Source organism: Ursus arctos, unplaced genomic scaffold, assembly GCF_023065955.2.
Source record: "Ursus arctos isolate Adak ecotype North America unplaced genomic scaffold, UrsArc2.0 scaffold_7, whole genome shotgun sequence".
Taxonomy (NCBI): Eukaryota; Metazoa; Chordata; class Mammalia; order Carnivora; family Ursidae; genus Ursus; species Ursus arctos.
Window position 1 is genome coordinate 77,323,362 of NW_026623089.1, and position 27,516 is coordinate 77,350,877.

The following is a 27,516-nucleotide window of genomic DNA, read 5'->3' on the forward strand; positions in this document are numbered from 1 at the left end:
AACCGATCTGGATCAGGTACATCGACTCCAGGGTAATGGCTTTGCGAGGCTGTGCTCAAGACAGAAGAGTCGGCATGCTAGTTTCCACACTAATTTTCTCTCATTGGGCATATACATTTATGGTCAGTGTTTATATATTTTTAGGTGTGATGGAGTTGGGGGAGGAGGGGAAGTCCTGAAGTCTTTGTTAATGCTAAATCCGCAAAACTTCATTGTTTCCATCTGCAAAATAATTTCCCAGCACGAATATTCAATAATTCTATACATAAATAGTTGTACCATTGTTCACGCATCTTCAACCACTCTCGCTCACTTTTCAGAGGCTTCATATTGAGGGGACGTGTTCCTTCAAACAGCCAGCAGGCCCCGAGGGAAGTTCTGCGTTAGTCTCTAGACCACCCAGGCTACGAAGCTCCTGAGCAAGACAAACTGGACACACGCACACACCCCTCTGTCCCTTACAGTAAACTATCTGTGCCCCAACAGGGACAATTATCCAAGTCATCGTCACAGTTTACATTCATGTGAAATCATTTTTATAAATTAGAGAGTGTAGCTGCTCTTTCAATGAACTGTCAACTCTTCGTTAAGAAGTTACTACTTCAAAGGCAGCGGAAGTGCTTTCAAATGGAAGTATGACCGCTGGCTTGAGAAATTCCTGCTTCCTATTGTGTCCGAAGTATCTTATTCTGTAGATCCCAGGCTGGGCAGTGTCTGGAATGTGCCATTGTATCGTGGCATTGCTGTGACCCAGCAGTCCCTTGTGCCAATAGAACCTGTTGGTAGAAGACAAACAAGCCGACTGAGTTTTACTCTTAAAAATGTGTGATTAGAAAAATGTATGAATATTCATTATATGAATATTGAGGGAGTACCTACCCTAACCAAAGCACTATCCTGGATATTGAGAATACAGCAATGAACAAAACAGGGACAAATACTTACTGCCTGGAATAGACCCTTTAGGAAATAGCCATTTGTAGAAACAGTTTCACTTGTTCTACCTTTCTAACTACCCAAACACAATCCACCCCAGGGAGCCTCCCTCACCTGGTACTCAGAATACAAGACGTCTCCTGAGTGAGAACTGCTAGAACATTCCTCTTGCCCTTGTCATCCTCTGTGTCGACTGACACATTTGTTCAAAGTATATATTTAATGAGCGCCTGTGCCAGACTCTATTCTAGGGGTCTGAGGATACAGTAGTGAGCACAACAGACATGGCCCAAAGTTCCATGGAGCATACAGGCCCCTGGGGCAAGGGGGGGAAGAAAGGCAACAAACAAGAAATCAACAAATGATCTCAAACGTGGGAAGTGAAATGAACCAAATAAGGCAGCGGTATCTCTATGGAGATGTTATTTAAACTGAACCCACACATCCCCAGAGGAGATACATTCCAGGAAGAAGGAACAGAGATGCAAAGTGGCTTCAGCGGGAAAGCAGAGGGTGCAGGGAAGGAACAGAATGCTCTTGTAGGATCAGGGTGCAGTGGGCTGTGGCACAGAGGTTGAGCTGACAGAAACAGATGGAGTCAGCTCGCATCGGTCCTTGCAGACCACTACAAGGAGTTCAGATACCCTTCTAGGAAAGCGAGATACAATGGGCTAACGGATGTCCAACGGTGTAGAGAGTGAGTGCTCAGGGCAGAGAGGGTGTTCTCAACATTCCGTGTTTTTCAAGGATGGGCCCAGTGCTCTCATGACAGAGGTGATGATACTGCTGTTGGTGAACAGGAAGGAGGCCTATCCATGCCCTCCATGTTCACTGCTATTCTGAGTTGGGGCTTTTCAAAAAAAAATCATCGTTTTTTATTATTTAGATAATAAAAAATGGTTATAATCTGCATAACCTTATTTTAACAATAAATATGTATTTATTATTTGTTTTAAAATGACCAATACCCTAGAGTCCTAAAGATCAGAGGAAAATGTATGTCCATATTTATGTGTGATTATCAAAGGGGGCACAGTATGTTCAAACTTCGATTTTCGGTTAACCATGGGGAGCAAACCAACATGCAACCCATCACTTAGTTTAAGGTGATCCAAATTAGACAGAAATTGCCAAAACTTTTGCCCACTTGTTGTGCGGTGTGAAATTTACACACTTGGGAGCAGAAATATTTTCTTATTTCAGACACATTTTCAAAACTTCAATATATGCATTCAGCTCAGATATTTGATAACCAAAGGCACAGAGATATGTCTCTGAGGGAACTCTATCGGCAAATTCCTTCCTTACTTGAGTCAGGAAGAGATAAACACTGGAGCATCTCGTGTTTTAGTAATTCAAATAAAGAATCATTGACCACGTATACAAGTACGATACATTTTGCGTATAGATCGTGATTTTCCCAGAAGGAACGTCAGGTTCTAAATATAGACCTATAGCAACACCTCCACCCCAGTATGCCTTTCAGCCAGTTTGCAGGAAGGCCAGCCAGCCTTTGGGGGTAATGTCTGTGGCCGTGGAAAAAAAACAAAACTAACAGATGTTTACAAAAATGGAGGCCATAACCTCATTAGCACCTAATCTTCCAGAAGCACACACCACACTGTTTTGCAGAAAAACAGAATCAAAATGAAGTCTAATAAATCAACTAAATATGGCCAGAAGGCTCCTTGGGAATTTGATGTCATTAATATCATGCATTGAGCCAGGCTTCCCATTTGTCTTCCCTGCATTACTAACCAACTGTTGTCAAGGCTTGAAAGACAAAATATCCAACAGACATGCTCACCGAGTCTCCCAGGAGGCATCATTATGCACTATCTGCCATATTGCTGATGCGGCCTCATATTTCTCGACAGTGAGGAAGGTCTGATGGGTCTGAAATGTAATTAATATAACTGATGAGACCCCACACGGTCATAGAAGGAACTTGCCTGTAAATACATCCCTTGTGGACTGTAGGCCGACCTGTCAATACCTTGTGTGAAAATGTATTAGAATCTCATCCAAATTCTTAGGTGTTTCTCTTCACATTCCACGCAATGTCTTCAGAATGCTAATTCATCCAGGCTATTACACACCATGACCTTTTTTTTTTAAAGAAAACTGGATGATCATAATTTTAGAGTTGATAGCAAATTTTGCAAATAGGGGCAGAGAAGAGATAGAATGAAACTTGCAATTTTGAAAAAGGCATAAGTCAAACCTTTTCATGACATGTTTATTGATCTATATTCCAAGACCTTCTCTAGTCACGCCAAGTCTTAGGAGGGAAAATAGGAAAGTTTCTTCATCTTTCCTTCTCTGGGTAAATGAATTATGAGTAAATATACCTCTCGAGTGAAAGAACTGGAAAGGATGCATAAATCTTCCCTGTCCTAGGGTGCTAAAAGCAATCACTGTAATTTCTCATAATGGATTCCCAGAAAGCACATCAAAAGCAGGTTTTATTGTTCCCATTGGAAAATTGCTACAATAATTCAATTCAGACCAAGAATTCCATGTCAAATTAAGCACAAATTTGAATAATATAACAAATTCAAAGAGGCAGAGACCATAAATCTCCAATTTTCCTCAAAAATCTTTAGATTGTGGGCCCTTAAGGGTAGGACTTGTATCTGATTCACTTTTATCCATTACAGGTGTTCAAATAAAACTTTGCTGAATGGATCACTCACACCTGGGCCGTGGGATTATTTAAAACTCTAATTACTCAACAGATAGGTTATACTCAATAAAGTTTTCATGATGATGGTGACTTGTAAAGAGAAGGGTTTCTGGCCATTTAGGGCAGAGGGACATCGGGGAGGCTGTAGACAGAGTAGGAGATTGGGTGAACCCTCGCTGGACAGGTGTAGAGTGTAGACCAGAGAACAAGTCTAGACCACTGCATATGGAAACTATGTGACTATCCTTTCCCCTTCCCAACCCTAATCTCTACCTGATACACAATTAGTTAATACTAGTTACTTAATCTTTCTGGCCTCAGTTTCCTCATCTGTAAAATGGGGACAATAAAATGTAAGCCAATGGACAGTAAGGAGAATAAAATGAGATTGATGTAGTAATGTATGTAAAGTGCTTCACCTGGTGCCTGCAAAGAGTAAACCTTAGATAAATGGTGGTAAGGATTATTAACAATAAAAGGGAGTGGAAATTATCATATGCGGAGTCCCAGAGCCTTCTTAGAAATCAATTCTATTCTCATTACAGTGCTTTAAGCATTTTGTTGTCCTGCTTCTCCAAGGCAATAACGATGATGGTGTTTCTCCAGCCCAAGGATATCAACGGATAGCTAATTCTGCCATTTTGCCATAATACTTTGATATCTTCAGAAAACAATGCCATAAACATGCAAATATTATGGCATAGTTTGACTGCCTAGAGAAATTATTTCCAACAGGTGCATGTTGACTTTCCAAGCAGTCAAACATTTTTCCCCAGTGTCATATTTGACAATGTCGTATTGCCACAATTGTTATTAGAGCAGTAATGATATTTCAATGAACAGAAATGGAAGGTTCACTGGTAGGAAGGTGTTTGGAGTTATAAGTAACAATGGTCCTGGGAAGGATGGCTCATGGATACAGTAAGTGCATCCTCAGCCACACTAAAAAATATGACCTTGAAATCACTTTCGTATACTTACTTTCTTTTTCTTCTACATATTTCTTTATTGTTTGAATTTTTACAACTAGAATATGCCTAGTTATTGCTTGTGTAGTTATAAGAACATTCTTTTGTCTTTTAGAGAGAAAGAGAGAGAGAGTGGAGGAGGGGAAGAGGAAGAGGGAAAGAGAGGATCTGAAGCAGACTCTATGCTCAGCGTGGAACCCAATGTGGGCCTTGATCTCACGACCCTGAGATTATGACCTGAGCTGAAATCAAGAGTCAGATGCTTAACTGACTGAATCACCCAGGTGCCCCCATTAAAAGAACATTCTAAAGGAGTTACAGAGGAGTAAAACGAATTCATTTTATTAAGGGCATGTATTTTATTATACATATGTATACTTTACATATGATAGAAACAATGAAGTATGAAATGACATGTAACAAACTATAAGCAATTATTGCCTCTGAAAAGGTTTATGGAAAGAGAGGTACTTTCACATTCGACTTTAAGCACTTCTATATGGTCTGTTTTTACATTAAACATGTATTTCATGTGCCATTTTTCAAGATTAATAAATAAATATCCCATTAGTGCCAGCAGTAAAGAGTAAGTTAATGGCAAATGCAAGATAACATAAAGCACCTGGGCCAGGGCCCCAAGCCAGTGGGACATCCCCCCCAGGGGTCCATGGTCACTCCACAACACTGGACGTAGGACCAGAGGCTGCAGTTCTGGAGTAAGAGAGGAGCCAGAACTGGGGGGAGGAAGGAACCAAAGATATACTTCACTTTTGGTCCTTTGGTGATTTGACCCAATTTTGTAGAGTTTCTAAATCGGAATACATAAATGGGATTGTATTGAAATTTGTATCTTCTCAAGGGACAGCGTAGCTCTCTAAGCTTTGTGCAATATGTGAACCTAGACAGACCCAGTTAAACGTTTCCTGTGCTTTTCTTCCCCCAGACTAAATTCCACATTACTCTTCTTACTGAAAATTTCCACACACCTAAACAGTAAGATGAAAAGCAATTCGGAACATTTTATCATTATGTCGTTAACCTCTATAAGGCTATTCAAACGAAGACTAAAAAGTGGATTTAAATCCGTCAGAAGAATCTTTGACTCTTACCTGGTTTTCTGCTGAATTCTTCGGGTTAGCGCCTACGAATGTGACTTCAGCAACTTCTCCCTGAAGATACAAACTCACGTGATGAGTTTATTCTTTGCCATGCTCAAATTTAGGCCATGATTTATGAAATGTTCTAGGATTCTGGGCACCTGTGCTGATTCTATCCTATTTAATCAAGTGAGTTATCTTCAGAGAATATTAGAGAACATACCCTTGCCACAACAGACATAGGAATTTTTGGCTGGGAAGTGACTCAAGAATTTTTCACCAGTGAATTTGTTTTTAGTACATTCAGATAGAGATGAAGACAAGGCATTTAAATGGCTTCTTCAGCCTTTGATATTGTCTCACACTTCCCTCAGACACACATACAGGAAATGCGCTGACTCAAATCAAAGCAGTCAAAACTTCCCGTGAACGACTTGCACTGACACTGGCTCGTGTGAGATACAAAGTGGAATAACAGGTGTGTACCTACCTTCCCACCGGAAACAATGACAAAGCTGGACAAATGTGCATTAAACCATGGCTTTCCAGACAGCAGAGCAAGGAAAGCAATCAAACGATGAAAACAGTGATCCTCGAGTGACAGAAAACAGACAAAACGAGCCTCGCAATTGCTCCAGCCTAACGCCCTCAGAGTGTGCAGTTCACAGCACGAGGAGGCAGAGCGCAAGCAAAGCCAGGCGGTTGGTCTAAATTAAAGAATAGCTGTGGGAGTCCGTGAAGGTCAAATAGTCTTACGTTCACAAGGTAGAGTAATAGAGACAAGAGTGTACCAGAGAGAGGAGAGCTACATACAGAGAACTCTGGAGATCTGTAGAAGGTTCCCCTCAAATCTGCATGCAGGGAAGAGAACCACCTGAAACCGGGAAAAGAACCTATCAGCAGAAACTGAAATTCTTACTCCCTGAAGCATCTAAGCACACACTCTGATCAATATTTGATTGGACATTAAGTTATATAACCACAGGGGCAACACTTGAGAGCCAGACTTAAAAGTAAAATCAAAAACAAAAAAACAGAGCAGATCCAATAGCCACACGTTGCAACAGAGACAGACGTTACTGATCTGGTCCACTCTAGTGTTCAGTGAGCAAACAGACAAACAAAAACAACAACTCTGGGGTGGGGAGGTCAGGCTAGAATCCCGAATTGCTACAATGTATCAAAACACATCTAGTATTCTACAAAAAAAAATGATGGGATGTGCATACATGAAAATATCACTCATACTGGGGGAAAAAAAGTCTAATCAAAACTGCCTTTCTGTGTCCCCAGATGTTGTAGTTAACAGAAAAAGACTTCAAAGCAGCTGTTGTAAAGATGTTCTAAGAACTAATACAAATCGTGTTTAAAGAATTAAAGAAAAGTCTTATGTTAATGACTTAACATATGGAGAAACTCAGTGAAAAGAAGTAATCTTTAAAAATGTATCGGATGTTCTAGAGCCGAAAATCACAACTGATATGAGAAATTCACTAGAAGAGCTTAACAGCAAATATGAGAAGAAAGGAGACGTGAACTAGAATTTATCAATATAAATTATTTGGTCTGAAGAATGGACAGAAAAAAAACTGAAGAAAAATTGCTAGAATCTCAGAAACAAGCATGACATCAAGTGTACCCGCATTCACAAACCAGAAGACCCAGAATTCGAGGAAAGAGAGAAACAAACAAACGAAAAATCTTTTGGAAGAAATAATGGATGAAAATTTTCCAAACTTGATAAATATTAACTTGTGACCCAAGGAACTCAGCAAATCCCGAAGAGCATAATCCCAGAGTACGTCACATTTAGATGCATTGTAGCGAACTGGTGGTAGGCAGAGACAAATAGAAAATCTTGAAAGCAGTAAGAGAAAAATGATGCATTACTTTCACGGAAACTCCAATAAGATTAGCAATTGACTTCTCATTAGAGGGTGAAGAACAGTGGCGACAGGATAACATACTCAAAGTGATAAAAGAAAACCATTTCTCGACCAAGAAGGCAGCAAAACTATTCTTCAAAGATAAAGGGAAAATAAAGCCATTGCAGCTAAATAAAGCCTGAGAGAATTTGTTGTTAACAGAGCTGTCATACAAAAAAATACACTAAGGGAAGTTCTTCATGCTAAAAGGAAATGACGCTAGATGGTAATAACAGTTCGAATTCCTAAGAAACAATAAGGAGCACCAGAAGGGTAAATATGTGGGCTAAGTTTAAAATATTCTATGAATATGCTCTTCATATCTTCTTTTAATCTCTTTAGAAGGTGTGAGATTATATAAGACAATTAGTTATAATATTGTATTATTGCATTTATATATAGATGTGATATATGTGACAACAATATCACAAAGGATGAGAAAGGAAAAATATATTGGAGCAATCTTTTTATATTTTTTAGAATTTTTAGTATTATATTGAAGTAGAGTGCAATTAATTAAGATGCATATTATAGCCCTATGACAGAATAAGATATATATATATATATATATATATAGTCTCTGTCCCCATTTCCTGATACACAGCTCCTAAAACCCTTGGAATCCCCGAAGTGGTGTGTCTTTTTGTATGTTAATGAGATGACCAGTGGCTCAGGGTTTCCGGTAACATGGGGCGGGGGTGAGGGCTAGTTGTCAGGGGAATCAACCTTGTGATTAGAGGGTTGGAATTATCAAGTCCAACCCCCCCCCCCCAATCTCCAGAAGGGGAAAGAAGACGGAGGGTTGAATTAATCATTAATAGCCAATGATGTAATCAATTGTGCCTATTTAATGAAGCCTGCATAAAAGTCCCTAAAGTCTGGGGTTCAGAGAGCTTCTAGATGGGTGAATGCATGGAGATGTTGGGAGGGTGGCCTTCCTGGATAGGTCATGGAAGCTTGGCCCTCCTTCCCTCATACCTTGCCCTCTGCTTCTCCTCCATCAGACTGTTGCTGAGTTGTAATCCATGTATAATAAACTGATAACCTAGTACGTAAACTGTTTTCCTGAATTCTGTGAGCCTGTTCCTACAAGTTATTTAACCCAAGGAGGGGCTCATGGGAATCTCCAATTTGTAGCCAATCAGTCAGAAGCAGAGATGACGACTTAGATTCACCATTGGTTTCTGAAGCGTGTGAGGGGGTGGGGGTGGAGGAGTACAGTCTTGTGGGACCGAGCCCTTAACTTGTGAGGTAAATGCCAACCCCAAGCAGATAGTGTCAGAATTGAACTGAATCATAGGACACCAAGTTGATGTCTGCAGAGAATTGGAGAATTGCTTGGTGTGGGGGAAATGTCCACACAGCTGCTATCGGAAGTGCTGAAAGTAGAGAGTGTGGAGAGGAAAATCAGAATTCTTTTTTCTTTTCAAGTCCTTAAAGCAACTACTAGGAAAATAATCAAAAATATATATGGTCAAAAAAAATCAACAGAGGAATAAAAAATTACACAAAACCTAAAAAGAACCTAAGCTTCCACATTAAGAAATGAGAAGAGCAAAATAAAATTGAAGCAGTCAGAAGGAAGAATATAAAACACCAGAGCAAAACTCAAAACAGAAAATTGAAATCAAAACAGAAAAACAACAGATAAAATCAAGGAAGCTAAAAGCTAGCTCTCTGAAGACACAAATTATCAAAATCAGGAAGAAAGAAGGGCCATCATTGTTGACCACACAGAAATTAAAAGGATTGTAAGAACATATTATGAACGTTATCCAAACAAAATAGACAACTTACACAAAACGGGCAAATGCCTAGGAAGATTTTTAGATAATTTTAGAAAGATGCAGATTCCTCAAGACAAACTAAATGCCAAGAGAGATACATAACTGACTCAAGAAAAACAGAAAATCTGAATAGGCTTGTAAGTAAAGAAATTGGAGTAGTAAATAAAAATTTTGCCATAAAGAGAAGCCAAGGTCCATGTGGCTTTGCTAATAAATCTGACTGAATATTTAAAGAAGAAATAATACCAGTATTTTCCATACACTTTCAGAAAATACAGGAGGAAACACGTGCTAATTCATTCTTTGAGACTAGTGTTACCCTGACACCAAAAGCAACAAAACTAACACATGAAAAGAAGACTGCAAATATCCCTTATGGACATGAGTATAAAACTTCAGCAAAATCTTAACAAACCAAATTCAACAACATATAAAAAAGATTCTATACCATTACAAAAGAGCATTTATTTAATATCTGAAAATCAACTAATGCAATATGCTGTATTAATAGAGTAAGAGACAAAATCCTACATGATCACCTCAGTAGACAGGAAAGCATTTGAAACAAATCCAACACCCATTCTTCATTAAAAATAGCAATAATAACTTGGCATACAAGGGAACTTTCTCAACTTGATTAAAGTCATCTACAAAAATCCTCAAGAAAACATCATACTTAACAACTGAATACTCTTCCTCCTGATTAGAAACAAGAGAAGAATGCCCAGTCTTACAACGTGTCTTCAAGATTGTCTTGAAGATTCCAGCCAGTGCATTAAGGGAAAAAAAATAAAATAAAGGCCTCCAGTAAAGAAATCCAAAAAGGAATAAGTGAGCTTGCTTTTATTCACAGACGACATGATACTGTATGTAGAAATTTCTAAGGAATCCACATCCCCTGCCCAAAATCTACTGGGACTAAGAAATGACTTAGCAAAGTCGCAGGACACAAGATAAATATAAAATAGTAATAGTCCAAGTCCTGCTTCATTGCTACATGCTTTTCCTGTCCTTGATTTGAGAGACTTTTCTGAGCTCTAGCAAATGGTTCCATGACCATCCATTTAAGAAGAAAAGAAGAACTTGGATTTTAGAAATTTGATTTTACGTCATTACCACCTGCAAAATAAATATTTCCCCATTCCCATGTTTGCAGAGGCTCTGCACAGTTAAGAACAATTGTCAAAATTATCGTTGCTAACAGCTGGTCTACAGCATGATTACAGGCAGGTGTTGACATTAGATAGTATCTTCCCCCCCATCCCCAGACACAGGCTTCTGGAAGATTCCAAGATCTCTTCGGGAGCCTTACCACTCTATATGTAGGTTTCGCAGGCTGCAGAACATCCCCAAAAGTTTTGCCTATTGGTGCTCTATCCACAATATTAGGAATTAATGAGGCTATCAGTTGTTTGAAAAATGGAGGCTCTGGACCTCTGCTCAGGTTGGCTACTGTATCCTAGAACAGAGAACATTTGCTTAAGGACCACACAATGTAGAGTCAAAGCCCCTTTCCCCAGTCCCCAACCTCCCAGAAATGCCCTTAGTAAAGGAAACATCCACACACATCATCTCTCCAAGAGCTAACAGCTTTAACAAAATGTGGGGCAACTTTGCTAAAATGTGAGTCTAGGCATCCACAATTTAAACTTTTGTCACTAGAGGAATGTTTGGGTCGTAGACAACACTTTCGCTCCCTCAGACCATGCAGTCCAGAGATCAGAGTGTAAACACTATATAAGTTTAGATTCTGGGATAGTCATTTTTCAATTGTGTGACTTTGGAGAGGAGCCTAACCCATGGTAAGACTTTCTACCATGACACTGTGATTTCCTTTTAATTTTTAAAAATTAATCTTACTTTTTTTTATATATATTATGTTAGTCACCATACGGTACATCCCTGGTTTCTGATGTAAAGTTCAATGATTCATTAGTTGCGTATAACACCCAGTGCACCATGCAATACGTGCCCTCTTTACTACCCATCACTAGTCTATCCCATTCCCCCACCCCCCTCCCCTCTGAAGCCCTCAGTTTGTTTCTCAGAGTCCATAGTCTCTCATGCTTCATTCCCCCTTCTGATTACCCCCCCTTCTTTATCCATTTCTTCCCCTACCAATCTTCCAAAAAAAAAAAAAAAAAAGAAAAGAAGTGCACTTGTCCAAGTGAGCACTGGGTGTTATATGTAAGTGATTAATCACTAAATTCTACACCTGAAACTAATATTACACTGTATGTTAACTAACTGGAATTTAAATAAAAACTTGAAAACAAAAAAAAATTCTTACTCAGAGTCAATACCAAGTTTTTTCCCCCTAAATCCTTCTTTGTGCTAATTAAAAAATATAATAAATACACTTTTAGCTTAAAAGTTAAGATCTGCATATGCCCTGACTGGTTTAATCTATGTTTTCCACATTTGTCACCTTTAATAGTATCATCAGAACGTTAATCTCAAATTTTAAGTAGTCCTTCGTAATGGACACTGATCCTCACTTTAACAACTTAATCTTTTTCAACGGCCATGACATCTATTTGCTGGCCTTCCGCTTTCACAAATGGGACCATAAGCTGGGAGATACTTGGTATTTTGTTTCGAGATCACATGGCTAATCTTAGCTACAGAACCATAACACTGGCTGTGATACAAATTTCTACAAAATGAATCACACTTTCTGCTTAAGTTTCACTATAAAACCTGAAGACTATTTCCGTGGGAGGAACTATAGATGACAGTCAAAGCAAGTGAAAACAGTGGCCGTCTCTCGGGATGGGTTCTAGATTTATACTTTACTGTATAATCTAAAAGTCTATAACTAGTTACAGCTTTTATGATGAAAATTAAAGCAGTTCCACTTTGGGGGGAAAAAAGGATCAGACCTAAAACTGAGAGGAATGCTATGATAAAACAATCATGAGGCAATTAAGATGCATCCTAAGTAGATACCCGGTCGTGAAACTTCGTACGGTCAGCAATTAGGTGGAGGCATATGGAATTGCCCATATTCAACTGTTTTGACCCTCACAAGCAGCTGTGTTGTTTGTTTCCACTCAATATAACCAAGCTCTTTCTCTGAATGGGCTCCGTTGTCTTCACTACGTGGTAATTGTGTCCCAGCCTTTATTGGGGCTCATATGGGATTATATAAAGATCTGCTGATGATTTTAAGCCCTTTATTCTGCTTATTGGCTCATCTTCTGACACCAGAATCAGCTTCATTAATACCTGCACCCTAAAGGAAGAGGTCCACGACTGGAGTTCTTCTAAGTCAACTTGTCGAGGTGCACGTACCCTAGATCGATGCAATGTGTACGCACTCCAAGGTTGTACTTCATCCCATCTAAGCCTCTAGTGATTATAGCAAGTGCTACTGCTTTTGAGAAAGTAAAAACATGCTACTAATCATAGTCATAAAACTCCTCTGATTGGAAGACATATCGCCATTTCAGAGATGCTACAATATGGGGAAATGGGCATCTCAGAAGGAATGATCTGCTCAACTCATTAAGAGATTGGAGAGACTCTGGCCAGGCCTCGAGAACACTGGTTCAACCCCCGGCTAGAGTAAGCCCGATGACTTCCATCTCCAAACCACTTTGCTCATCTGAAAAATGGGGGGAAAATGATACCTCCCTACTTTCACATGGTAATCAGGAGGGTAATATGAGATCATATATGTGAACGAAGCTGTCACTACCCAAAGATGTTAACTGTATCTGAATTTACTAACGGTTTTGTTTCTTAGAGATATGTCATAGTTGCAAACTTTAAAAATAAAGGTTTTGAAAAATAAAAATAAGGGAAAAACTGGACATTTAAAGCTAAGGTTTTCTTTTGCTTCCCCGGCATCTCCCCACCCCTGAGACACACATGCCTACAAGTTTTGATTACCGTAGCAATGGCCTTAGCAAGGCCTCTGAAGAGCTGGATGTAAGCAGACAGAGTGTGGGGTCCGTAAATTGTAGATGCCGCCTCATACCGCTGAGCCTGCAGGAGAGACAGGGCTGAGTTTTACACTGTTCTATGTATCTCTAACCATTTGCGGAAGTGCCACATCTTAGGAGAGGGGTGACGTTGGACATCTCACATAATTCAAACAGGCATAATTCATTAATTATTATTTATTATTAGTAATTATTATTATATTATATTATTATTAATAATTATTAATTATTAATTAATAACATTAATCCTGACAAAGGGCGGTGGGCATTTCCATTTGCCAGCTAAAGTAAATGGCTCCCATTAACTACTTGCTAAATGGAGTCGGTTCTCAGTTTATGCCATTTGGACTGTCGCCCCATCTAATCTGAGAGAGCAGAATAGCTCCTAAGCTTAAGTCTATCGTAAGTACTTGCAATATAAATGTTGGCCCTCAAAGAGCATAGCAGGAGGGGGGAAATGAGGGAAAATGAGAGTCTCCGTAACTCCTGGGGAGATTGGGGATGATGGTACTGTGTGGAGAAGGACATTTAACCACTATATGGCTATAAAATAGAAGCAGATGCATCTCCTTTAGCTGAACTGCAAGCCTCCTGCTGTTTCACGGGAATCTCAGACTCATCAAATCTAAAGTGGAACTCATTATTCCAAAGACACCCGCTCTCCCTGCAGCGTTCTTCATCCCAGTGAATGCCACCCTTTGGCCATCTTAGACTCCTCCTTCTCCTTCATCCTACATCCAGGAAGTCTCCAAGCTACCATTACTTGGAATCTCTTGAATTCCTTCATTTCATTTTCCTCTCTCCCAATCTTACTGAGGCCAAACCCTTGGTTCTCACCCAGATCATAACTATAACTTCCTACTCAGTTTTCTGCCTCCACCCTTGCCCTTCCAATTTATTTTTCTACACTGTCTTCCTAGTGACATTTCTAAACCAAAATTTGATCAGAACACTCCTTCCTTGGAATTCTACTGCCATTTTCCAAAACCTTCCTTATTGAGGTAAAGCCCTGTACCATAGCATAAAAGATGCTCCATCAGCTAAAACCTCCCCATCAACTAGCCCCTGTCTCACTACCCTCAACTAATTATGGCCCCTCAAACGTACTAACTCAGCACCCCCAGACTTTTGTATGGATAGCTTCCTCAATACAGGACACCTCCCTAACTTTTCTTTCCCTAACTAGCCCTACTCATTCTCAAAAACTCAGACAGAGATTACATCTTCCAGAAAACCCTCCAGTCTCCATTCTCTAATACCCAATACAGACTAGTGAACTTTCTCTTTCTTTTCCTATTAACCCTGTACATCCCTTTTACAGCAATGTGATTACCTGCTCTTTCCTGCCTTTCACTAGATCATAAATCCTAGTAGTCTTGAGGGGAGGGGCAGATTTTTACTAATTGTTATGCCCAGATAGTGCCTAGTACAGTATCTGTCCCAACACATGTCTGTTGAATTAATTAGTGAATAAATTAATTAATATTAATCCTTGCAGGAGCATGTCCCTGAGAGAAGTTGTAGGGGTTCCTAACCTTATTTGTGCCCAGGACTCCTATGACAATCTGTTGAGGCTTATGGACCCCTCAGAGTAAATGTTCCTGAATGTATAAAGTAAAATACATTGTTGGCAAAGAAAACCAGTTAGACTGAAATATATTTAATCAAACAATAAAAAACCATTTTTGTGATAGGATAACGTTTGTTCTTCTTTTTTTTTTTTAAGATTTTATTTATTTATTTGACAGAGATAGAGACAGCCAGCGAGAGAGGGAACACAGCAGGGGGAGTGGGAGAGGAAGAAGCAGGCTCATAGCGGAGGAGCCTGATGTGGGGCTCGATCCCATAATGCCGGATCACGCCCTGAGCCGAAGGCAGACGCTTAACCACTGTGCCACCCAGGTGCCCCAACGTTTGTTCTTCTTTATTGAACAAGTAATGTTTGTGCTTCTTTACTGAGTAACAAGATCTAGTAGCAGATCTAATAACTACTGTGATTTAAAATAGTGATGAGAGTGGAGTTACTTCCAAATCTGCAATAACTCTCTGTGATATAAAATATATCTGTGGTTCCTATGGGTGACAAAGTCAGAGGTACTGCCAATATTATTGTCGTTTGTCACCTACATTCCCAGTTGAAGGAAATTCTACATAACGGTTACAGAGAAATGAAAAAAAAAATGGATAAAGGAAAAGTATTCCCATCCAAGTTTGCCCCAATTAAGAACCTTTATTCAACAGAATTTCCTAGAAGGCAGGGAAAGTCAACAGAGGACAGCAGGGCAGACGCCACTGTTGGCATCACTGGACATTTGTCAAAAAGTGGACTGGATGCCTCTGTGTGGACTGCCAAGATATACCAGCAGATACATCAGCAAACATGAACTTGGGAATCTAGACTGTTCCTGCATTTTTAACTACTACCATTAAAAAAGTACTTGAGCTACTGTCTGCACTATTGGCAAACAAGAAACATTACCTCCCTTAAATTCTCAGAGGCTTTGTTTCTTAATTTATGTCGTGGATATAATAAACCCCTACTCCAGGGCTTGCTGTGAAGATGACTGAAGATAACATTTGCAAGGTGCTTGGCTAGTACATTCAATAAATAGTAGCTATTGGGCACCTGGGTGGCTCAGTTGGCTAAGCGTCTGCCTTCAGCTCAGGTAATGATCCCAGGGTTCTGGGATCAAGTCCTTCTCCTTCTGCTTCTCTCTCTGTCTCTCATGAATAAATAAATTTTTAAAAATATTTTTAAATAATTAGTAGCTATCAGTGAAAAATTTCCTCCATTCTACAGAAACTTCAGGCATCAAAAGCACCATGGACAAAGTTAGGAAAGTTGTATGTCACCACCCAGGCTTATTACCAGTACTCCAGACAAAATAATTTATTTCAGAAAAAGTAGACGTCAGTGAGACCAGAATTCTGACTTGAACTTGGACAGGGCAAACCTAGAACTCCCAAATACAACCTCCGGCTTATCATTCTCTCCTCTGTCCCAAAACAAAATCATCTCTCGAAAACACCATTAAGGAAGTCTAGAGAGAAAACCTGCATTTGACACAACAGTCTCTACAAGGGGATAGTTCATTTAAATGCCAAGAACTTTTCACCTTACCTGGTATTCTTCAAAGGTGGTAATGTAATGTGTATACACATTGCACAGACCCGAAATAATAATGGTCATATTCTGCATGCCATGGGTTGCAAATTCCTAGTGGGAGAAACACAGAGCTCAATAAAATTACTCTCCATCATAATGTATTTTATTGGCCCAGATATACCTAACACACAATCATAGATGTGAGTCAGTAGCTCTCCTAACATCATTCGTAATGATCAAAACTGCCTGGGAATGCAGAAGTACGATGAGTCCTTGAGGAAAAGTAAGAGCCAACACTACACTACGGTTGGGCAAGTCAATGGATCTACAGACATCTTAGTGATTACATTTACAGTTGTAGAATCTTCTTATAACTAAAATACAGATATTTTATCCATTTCCTAAAAAGAATAATAGGACGATACTAACTAACCATAGTGGTTATTTCCAACTCCAAGTACTAAGACCTCTGTTGATTAGGTCTTTCTAGAACCATTCACAATGCTTCCTGAATATAAATAGATACAGATAAAATACAGAACTCCTAACATGTGTTAGATTTTATTTAGACAGGACTTCATGATATTAAGGTACTTAGGGTGATTTGTTATTTAATCCATAAAACCATTATTAATTTTAAAATTACTGATATATAAAAAACAATAAATTATTTAAACCTGATTCTAGTTTCCTCATAATTTTTTAAGCTTGCTTTTATACCACTAATATTTCTTATTGACCTCTAAGCATTACTTTCAAGAACTTTGAAACTCTACTCATTTCAGCAAAGATTAATTTAAAAGGTATCAGACCATAGGAATAGGGGATTCTTTTCTCTTCATCAAATATAAATGTATAAACACTTTATTTCATTTTTAACTTACTGTTTGAACTGCCTCTCGAAGTCTTCGTCCAGACATGGTCCTGAGTCAAGAAAACAGAATTATCTAAGTGTTTTTCTACTCAGAATATAGGCAAAAAATACAGACAAACTTGTAGTGCAAGACAAATATGATCCTGACACATAACACAATATGGTAAAGTATGTAGGAGCTCTATGGCAATGCAAAGCCAAAGTTGAGCTTTTTGTCCCTAACTGTCCTATCTTGAAAATAAATCCTAAACTGAAAAAAGACAACTTGCAGGAGGCAAAGAAAATCAATGAATATCACTGGCAAAGACTACAATCATTTTCCATTCATTGACTCAGCAAAAATATACTGTTCGTGTTCTATGTTAGTAAAAACTGGGGCAAGTAGAGAATGCATTGCCCCTGCCTAGGAAGAATTTATCATTTTGTTCCTTCACTGAATCCTTCAATAAAACACAGCACCTACTACAGAAGAAGCCCACTTCTAAATGCTAAGGATTCAATAGGAGGAAGCTTGCATTCCAGGGAGGGAAGCTGGTCAACAAGCAAAAAAAGAAGTGAGATGACAGTTGGTGCTATGGGGAATATAACGCAGGGTAAGGATGACAAGCAATGGTGGTGGTTCTTGTGATGATGAGGCTGGGGCTAATGCTGTGGGAATGTGGCAGCAGTGGTGGTGATGGTGGTGGTGGGGATGGTGGTGAGGACAGTGTCATATAGTGTCAGCACAACAGGTATCTCTGTCAGAGATCTGAGCAGAGAACCAAAGAAATAAAAGAGTCGGCCATGGGGATAAGAGGAGGGTAAGTGTTTCAGGCAGAAGGAACCGCAAGTTCATAAGCCCTTAAACAGGAGAATGCTTGAAGCAATGCATTGCACTGAAGCAACACAGTGAAGCCAGGGTGGCTGAAGTAGGGGTGAGTAAAGAGGAGAGGGGTATGAAAGATCAGATCAGAGAGGTTGCAGAGGGAAAAATCTCATAGGGCCCTTGTAGGATGTTGTAAGGGTTTAAGAATTTACCTGGAGTAAGATGGGAAGCCACTGGAGAGATTTGAGCCCTGACTTGATTTAACTTAAGTTTTAAAGGGATTCCCCTGACTGTAGCGTTGAGAAAAGGTTACAGAGGAGTAAGGGAGAAAGCAAGCAGGTGAGACAGGAGGTTATGGCAGTAATCTAGGGGACAGCTAATGGTGGCTTAGACCAGGGAGGGAGTGATAGAAAGTGTTGGGTGGAATGTGCAGAATTTGCTGCAAGATTGAAAGTGGGGGAAATTGAAAAGAGAGAGAATTCAGGGATGACTCCAAGATTTAGGGCCTGAGCAACTGGAAAGATCTGAAATTGCCACTTACTAAGATAGGGAAGACTGCATAAGGAGCAGATTTCAAACCACCTTTCCTGCTTCTAATACTTGAACTGTTTCAAGCATCTGTATTTTGATACTTTTTCACATCTTTCTACTGACATAATAATGTGCAACATCATTTACATTTGGAATAAGTTTTTCAAATGTTTATGTTTGCTATCATTTACCCACTAGAAATACACATCAAAAGATTGACTCTTCAGAGGCCCCCCAAAAGAGGGTTGGAATATTTGTCACTCTTGCCAAAATGGCAGAGTGAGATACAAAGGAGTCAGTTCAGAATTATTGCCCACGAGAAGAAGTGATTCCAACAGAAACATATACACAATGATGACATTTTTAACTACAAAGTTAACAAAGAAGGACTTACGTAAACTCCCCAGGGATGGCAGTTATGGCCAAGGACCCAATGGTGATAATCTGAACATCAACAATATCTGGGTGCCAGGGATGAGGTTTTGTCAGCTAAGAACCCAAAACATGAAAACTGTGTTAGGAATACTGTTCTTTCTATGGCTAAGAGACAGATGATGCTCACAGACATTCCGTTATTAAAGGATTTATAATGTTCCCAGCTGTTCTTGGTGATTCATCCTACTATCACAGATTTTCTGTCTAATGAATGAGGTAATATGAAATATTCTATCTTGGTCATGACATATGGATCTCAGATGGCAATGCCCCATTACCCTGGACTTCCTTTCTCATCAGTGAGGTTTTTGGTGGATCTGGCATCATAGAATGACCATGTGTAACAGGTAACCAAGGGTTCTCTTGGAGCACTGTGGTGACTATCCTTAGCAAGATGGATAAGTAATTCTACATTTGAAACAGCTTAATTTAATGATTTCTCTTTTTACTCTCATAACACTTTAAATTTGCAGGTACCAAGTCTTGCCTTACTTTCCAAGTTTTCTCCAAGACAATCTATCCTTTTCCATAGTCAGATTAGTGTAGAAGATTTCCCTCTATTCCTTCCTTTCCTCTCTTTCTTCTTCCTGAAGAATTTTAATTGAATATTAGGGGGAAAAAAACTCTATTCAAAAATGTTTTCTACATCAATAATTTATATTATAAACACTACACAATCTTTTGACATTTAGAATGTGAAAACCCACGGTCCAAAGACGTATTAAAATGAATTTTGCTTTAGTTAATCATGTTGTCTGAGTTGATAGACAACTGAGACATGAACATGTCCCTTTTTATATGACCTGAGGATGCTTTTTTCTGCAGAGAATTGTATGTGAACTCCTGTCCTGGAGTCAACATAAATGAATCCTGAATAAGATAGATGTTGATTGAATTCTTCCTTTTCCACTGTTTTCGTTGTTCGAGTTATTTACTATATATTCTAAATCACAATATTTAATAATAATTAATAATCAACCCCTTATTCCTTAGAGTTAGATTCTTTACATATTTTTAATATTAAAAATTTGATGTGGAACTCCCATGTCAACAAAAATCTATCATTTGTCTCTGACAATTCATCAATATACTAATTTTACCATGATAGTAAAAAATGCATTACCTCTCCAGTGTGAAGAAGGATTGGCTTTGGCTTATGGCACTCTTTGATTTCTTCAGAGGGCTTGCCCAAGATTTGATCCCGAAGACTGTCCCAAAATGGATCCCCTACTGTTGTCCCTATTTAGGAATGTTAGGATTAATTTGAATTCCAACCCTCTGAAAAATGACATCACTTTGACAAATGCGCAACAAGGCCTTTATTGCAAAGTTTTATTAAGTTTGTTGCCCAATAATTCCAAACAGTTTGAATAACAAAAGAGGCAAAATTTCCTGTTCATCCTAAAAGAGGAGTCGTTATTTCATTAGATCCCCATTGTGGCTGATAGAATAAAAGATCATATTTTGTTCAACATCCTTAAAGTTTTGTTTCCATTGCTCTTCCTCATCCATGTTGCAAATAAAAATAATACAATATAACTAACTATAGATCTATGAGTGAAATCACTTTTTTCCCCATTTTAAAAACTAAAAATGACACCTCCAACTTGAAGTACTGATTGGCTTGCTGTCCACAGAAAAAGCCTCTCCTAACTCCCCACTTAATTATTTACACAAAATTACCCCTAAATGCCACAGTCTGGGGAAAAGTTATGTTAACTCTGAAACTTATGAACTTAGAATCTATAATCCACTGGGGAACTATAACAATTATAAACATACATGGACCTAACAACAGAGCACCAAAATACATGAACCAAAACTGACAGAGATGGAGGGAGAAAGAGACGCTCAACAGTAATAGTTGGAGCATGAATAACCCACTTGCAGTAACAGACGGGACAACTAGGCAGAAGATCAGCAATAGAAAACGTGAGCAACACTAGAAGCCAAGTGTATGTAACAGGTACCTGCACGTACCTCCCTCCATGCAACAGGAACATGACAGACACTCTTCTCAAGAGCGCACAAACACTGTCTGGGAGAGACTGTATGCTGGCCATGAAATAAACACACGCACAGTGTGTTTTCCAACCACAATGTAATGAAATTAAGAATAAATAACAGAAGAAAATTTGGGAGACCCACAAATATGTGGAAATTAAGCAAGGTCAAGGAAGAAATTAAAAGAAAATATGAAAATGCTTTTGGATAAATGCAAATGAAGACACTGCATATCAAAACTTATGGGATGCAGCGAAAGAAGTGCTTAGAGGGAAAATTATAGCTTTAATGCCCATATTAAGAAAAAAGAGGATAGTGACATAGCAAGGAGGGAAAATAGAAAATATCAGCCCTTGTCACCCCACAGAAAACCACAATTAGCTACTCGCAAATGAAAACAGTCCCAGGGAGGCTCAAGAGTCCAGTTAAGAACCTATGGAGTGAAACATGGACTAATCACACAGAAAGGACCACTGGAAGGATTAACTTAGCTGAAACAGAGAGGAACAAAGAAGTGCAGAGGCTCTCAGTATCAGCTGTATGGCAGGTGCCATCACAGTGCCCACTGGTCTACTCCATGGAGGACCCCAGCGGCCCCTGTCATTCAACAGCCCCCATGGAAGACTTCCTGTGGTTTTCACAGCAGAGGACCCTGTAGTCTTCACTGGCACAGACCTCAGCAGCCTGCTCCACAGAGGACACCAGCAACTTTTGTGACTGAGGTCACCAAAGGCCATTACCACCATCACCACCACCATGGACTGACCCCCCCCCCCAGGGGACGAGATGCTGCTGCTCCTCACCCATACGAAGCTGCTAGTGCATCACCCTGGGACCAGGTTTGTCAGCCCCCACCCCCAAGTGTGCCCCTGACCGCAGAGCTCCATCTGCTCCATCCACACCCATGTTTCAGAACCCAACATCATGGTAGTACCATGTGTGCCTGTGCTCCATCAGGACCCCAGAGCCACTATCCTCTGCAAGCACATGTGCTCCAATCCCCAGCTCCATGGCTGCTCCACATGTACCCACAACTCAGGCACAGAGCCACTACTACTACTAGAGAGCCAGTGCCCTGGACCCTGGAGCTGCCCACGCTCTATGAGCACCTCTGCTCCAGATCTCAGATCTGTCACTGATCCATGGGTGTTCGTGCATCAGCCATCAGTGCCACCACTACTGTGAGGGCACCCGCGAGCCAAACTTAGCCTCAAGAGAGATCTCCTTCGCCATGATATGCCCCAGCAGGGAAAGAGGTCAGGAGGATTTCAGCAGCAGCCATGGGATCCCAAGAGCACTGATGGCAGCTGCAGACACCCACAGCCACGCAATCTTCACCAGTGCTGACCTAGGCTGAAAAGAACTACATGGACACTACTCCACTGGCCCTGCCCTGGATCTGGAACTGCCACAGCACACCCATCCAATGTCCCTGCACACACCATGAGTAAAGGTCTTGCCCCACCAACAACCAGTCTGCAAAGTGACTGCTCTATCAAACACAGAGACAAAATTCAAGGCTTCCTAAGAAACAACAGAAATCAAGGAAACATGACACCACCAATGGAACACAGTAATTATTCAACAATGGATCCCAAATAAATGGAGATCTATGCCTTGTCATCAAATAATTTGAAATAATTTTTTAAAGATTTTATTTATTTATTTGAGAGCAAGAGAGAGAGTCTGCACATAAGCAGGGGAGAGGGGCAGTGGGTGAGGGAGAAGCAGACTCCCCACTAAGCCAGGAGCCCAACAGGGGGCTCAATCCCAGGACCCTGAGATCATGATCTAAGCCAAAGGCAGATGCTTAACTGACTGAGCCACCCAGGTGCCCCTCAAAATAATTTTTTTAAGAAAGCTCAACAACTACAAGAGAACACAGTTAGACAAAATCAGGAAAATAATATATGAACAAAATGAGAAATTCAACAGAGAGACATTTAAAAAAATAGAAATTCTGAGGCTGAAGAATACAGTGAATGAAATGACAACACAGTAGAGTGTACCAACAGCCAATCTGATCAAGCAGAAGAAATAATTTGTCAATTCAAAGACAAATCATTTGAAATTATACAATCAGTGGAGGAAAATAAAAATAAAAAAGAGTGAAGAAAGCCTACATGAATTATGGAACAGAAAATGCTAAAGGGAGTTCTTCAAACTAAAATACAAGGATACTATTAGTACATAAAAGATATGAAAGTATAAAACTCACTGGAAAAGGGAAGTTGATAATTGAATTAAGAATACTCTATGTATTCTAATACTATAATGGCAGTATATAAATCACTGAACTCTAGTATGACGGTTAAAAGACAAAAGTATTAAAAATAACTAAAGCTACAATAATCTGTTAATGGATACACAATATAAAAAATGCAAATTATGACATCAAAAAACATAAGATATGGGAAGAGGAGATAAAAGGAGAGTTTTTGCATGCAATCAAAGTTAAATTCTCAGCTTAAAATGAACTGTCATAACTATAGGATGTTTTATGGACTCCTCATGGTAACCAAAAAACAAATACCTATAGTAGATATGCAAAACATCAAAGAATCAAAGCATACTACTACTGAAAATCATCAAATCATAAAGGAAGACAGCAAGAGAGGAAGAAAGGAACAACAGAACTACAAAACAGCCAGAAAACAATTAATAAGATGGCATCAGTAAGTACTAACCTTTAAATAATTACTTTAAATGGAAATGGATTAAATTCTCCATACAAAAGGTATAGAGTGATCGAATGGGGGAAAGAAAGATCCAACCACATGCAGCCTACAAGAGGTCACTTCACTTTAAAAATACACATAGGTTTAAAGTGAAGGGTTGGATAAATATATTCCATACAAATGGAAACCAAAGGTGAGCAGAAGAATACTTATGTCCTACTAAAAAGACTTTAAATAAAAAATGGTAATGAGACAAAGAAAGTCATTATATAATGATAAAGGGGTCAATTCATCAAGATAATATGACAATTGTAAATATTTATGCACTTGATATTGGAGCACCTAAATATATGAAACAAAGATTAAACAGATATGAAGGGAGAAATGAACAATACAATTATAGTAGGGATATTTTTACCCCACTTTCAATAATAGACAGATCATCCTGACAGAAAATCAACAATGAAACATTGGACTTGAACCATACCTTAGAAAAAATGAACCCAACAGACACATATAGAACATTTCATCCAACAGCAGCAGAGTACATATTCCTCTCAAGTGCATACAACACTCTCCAGGAGAGATCATGTGTTAGGTAACAAAACAAACCTTAGCAAATTTAGAAGACTGAAATCATACCAGCTATTTTTTCTGATGAAACTAGAAATCAATAATAAGAGGACAATTAGAAAACTCACGAATATGTGGAGATTAAACAACACACTACTGAACAACTAATGGGTCAAAGAAGAAATCAAAAGGGAAATAATGAAGATTTCAAAACAAATAAAATTAGAAACACAGCATACCTGAACTTATGGGGTCCAGCAACAGAAGTTCTGAGAGGACGATTTATAATGATAAACCCTTACATTAAGAAACAACAGAGAGGCACCTGGGTGGCACAGTCAGTTAAATGCCCAAGCTCTTGGTTGCAGCTCAAGTTGTGATCTCAGGCTCATGAGGTCGAGCCCTGCATCAGGTTCCATGCTCAGTGAGGTGTCTGCTTGAGATTCTTTCTCTCCCTCTCCCTCTTCTCCTCCCCCCATGCTTAACTCTCTCTCTCTCTCTCTCTCAAATAAATAAATACATCTTTTTAAAAAAAGAAAAGAAAAATGAAAGCAAATAAACAACCGAACTTTACACCTCAAGGAACTAGAAAAAGAAAAACAAACCCAAAGTTAACAGAAGGAAATAACAAAGATCAGAGCAGAAACAAAACAGAGATCAGAAAAACAATAGAGAAGAAAGGGAAGAAGAAAGGGGAGGTGAACAGAAGGGGGAATGAACCACGAGAGACTATGGACTCTGGGAAACAAACTGAGGGCTTTGGCGGGCAGGGGGAATGGGATAGGCTGGTGATAGGTATTAAGGAGGGCATGTATTGCATGGTGCACTGGGTGTTATACGCAAGTAATGAATCATGAAACTTTACATCAAAAACTAGGGATGTACTGTATGGTGACTAACATAATATAATAAAAAAATATAAATAAATAAATAAATAAATAGCAATTTCACAAAAAAATAGAAAAGATTAATAAAACTAAGAGCTGGGTTTTTTTAAAGATAAATAAAATTGACAAACCTTTAGTTAGACTAAGGAAAAAAGAAAGAAGAGTAGACTAAGGAAAAAAGAAAGAAGACTCAAAGAAAATCAGAAATGAAAGACAAGATGTTACAGCTGTTACCACAGAAATACAATGCATCATAAGAGACAACCGTGGGCAATTTTACATCACCAAATTGGAAAACCTAGAAGAAATGGATGAATTCTTAGAAACATACAAACTACCAAGACTAAATCATGAAGAAATAAAAAATTTGAGCAGACTAAGGAGAAAGGAGATTGAACCAATAATCAAAAGCCTCCGAACAAAGAAAAGCCCAGGACCAGATGGTTTTACTGGTGAATTCAACCAAACATTTAAAGAAGAATTAGTGCCAATCCTTCTCAAACTCCTTCCAAAATTGAATAGGAGGATGATCCAGCAATTGCACTACTGGGTATTTACCCCAAAGATACAGACGTAGTGAAGAGAAGGGCCATATGCACCCCAATGTTCATAGCAGCATTGTCCACAATAGCTAAATCGTGGAAGGAGCCGAGATGCCCTTCAACAGATGACTGGATTAAGAAGATGTGGTCCATATATACAATGGAATATTACTCAGCCATCAGAAAGAATGATTACACAATATTTGCAGCAACATGGACGGGACTGGAGGAGATTATGCTAAGTGAAATAAGTCAAGCAGAGAAAGACAATTATCATATGGTTTCACTCATTTATGGAACATAAGAAATAGGAAGATCAGTAGGGGAAGGAAGGGAAGAATGAAGGGGGGTAAACAGAAGGGGGAATGAACCATGAGAGACTGTGCGCTCTGGGAAACAAACTGAGGGCTTCAGAGGGGAGGGTGGTGGGGGGTTGGGATAGGCCGGTGATGGGTATTAAGGAGGGCACGTATTACATGGTGCACTGGGTGTTATACGCGAATAATGAATCATGGAACATCACATCAAAAACTAAGGATATACTGTATGGTAACTAACATAACATAATAAAAAATTATTATAAAAAAACTGAATAGGAGGGACTATTCCACAACTGGTTTTGCAAGGCCACCATCACCCTGATACCAAAGCCAGATAAAGACACCACAAAAAAAAACAAAAAACAAAAAACAAAACAAAACAAAAAAATGGAAGTTATCCCTGATGAATATAGAAGCAAAAATCCTCAACAAAATACTAGCAAACTGGGGTGCCTGGGTAGCTCAGTCATGATCTCAGGGTCCTGGGATTGAGCCCCACATCGGGCTCCCTGCTCAGCAAGGAGTCTGCTTCTCCCTCTCCTTCTGCTGCTCCCCCTGCTTGTGCTCTCTCTCTGTCAAATAAATAAATTTAAAAAATCTTAAAAGATATACTAGCAAACTGAATTTAACAACAGATAAAAAGGATCATACACCATGATCAAGTGAGATTTATTCCTGAGTGTTTCAAAATATGCAAATAAATATGACACACCCTATTAATAGAATGAAAGATAAAACTCATATGATCAACTCTGTAGATGCAGAAAAAGCATTGAACATCCTTTTGTGATAAAAACTCAACATATTGGGTACAGAAGGAATGTACATCATATAATAAAGGTCATATATGAGAAATCCACACTCAACAGTGAGAGGTTGAAAGTTTTCCCACTCAGATTAGGAGCAAGACAAGAGTGCCCACTCTCACCACTCCTATTCAATGTAATATGCAACTTATCTTCTGCTTAGAATTTAAAAACTAACATTCTCTGTTCAGCCGTTAATGTTGGGATCCATATTTAGTTTTACAAGTTTTTCCCTGTTTTTAGTTTTGCTTTGGGTTTTTGGCTCATGAATTTTATTTGTTTGTCAATAAGAAATGTAAGAGTAAACGTTAAAAAATTCCAGTTCTATAATGTCAAGAATTTAAAAATTTAAAAATGGATTGGTTAAAAATGCTTCATATTTGAAAAAGCTGGACTTAAAGACCTTAAACTCTTCGTGCTTTCTCCCCCTCCCCCTTTTAGTATAAGGTGTTTGTAGGGTGAAGAGTGGGCCTGTCTCAAATCTTTTCCACCTTATTGGTAAGATTCTGTTCCCTACGAAGGAATACAGCAGGCTGGGCATGTTTGCAGAGACTGGGGGGCCTACCCAAGAGTAACATCTCACCAGCCATGTTCTAGGGAGAGAGGCCT

The 27,516-nt window shown here is 39.1% G+C and overlaps 1 protein-coding gene across 3 annotated transcripts in view; it reads right to left on the reverse strand.

Moving 5' to 3' along the window:
* Window positions 1–580: 580 nt before the first annotated feature.
* The window catches only part of ASAH2 (N-acylsphingosine amidohydrolase 2), a 65,368-nt gene continuing 38,432 nt past the window's right edge, over window positions 581–27,516 (reverse strand). For 2 of the 3 annotated variants that reach the window (XM_057308557.1, XM_026504647.3), the window contains 9 exons: window positions 20,221–20,336; window positions 19,057–19,151; window positions 17,337–17,376; window positions 16,468–16,563; window positions 13,294–13,389; window positions 10,712–10,858; window positions 5,700–5,759; window positions 2,744–2,832; window positions 581–776 (listed from right to left, as the gene is read on the reverse strand). In XM_057308557.1, the coding sequence (XP_057164540.1) occupies window positions 587–776; window positions 2,744–2,832; window positions 5,700–5,759; window positions 10,712–10,858; window positions 13,294–13,389; window positions 16,468–16,563; window positions 17,337–17,376; window positions 19,057–19,151; window positions 20,221–20,336 (929 nt within the window). In that variant the 3' untranslated portion in view covers window positions 581–586. Of the gene's footprint in view, window positions 777–2,743; window positions 2,833–5,699; window positions 5,760–10,711; window positions 10,859–13,293; window positions 13,390–16,467; window positions 16,564–17,336; window positions 17,377–19,056; window positions 19,152–20,220; window positions 20,337–27,516 lie in introns of those variants that run through there. The other variant, XM_057308558.1, reaches the window with a different exon arrangement.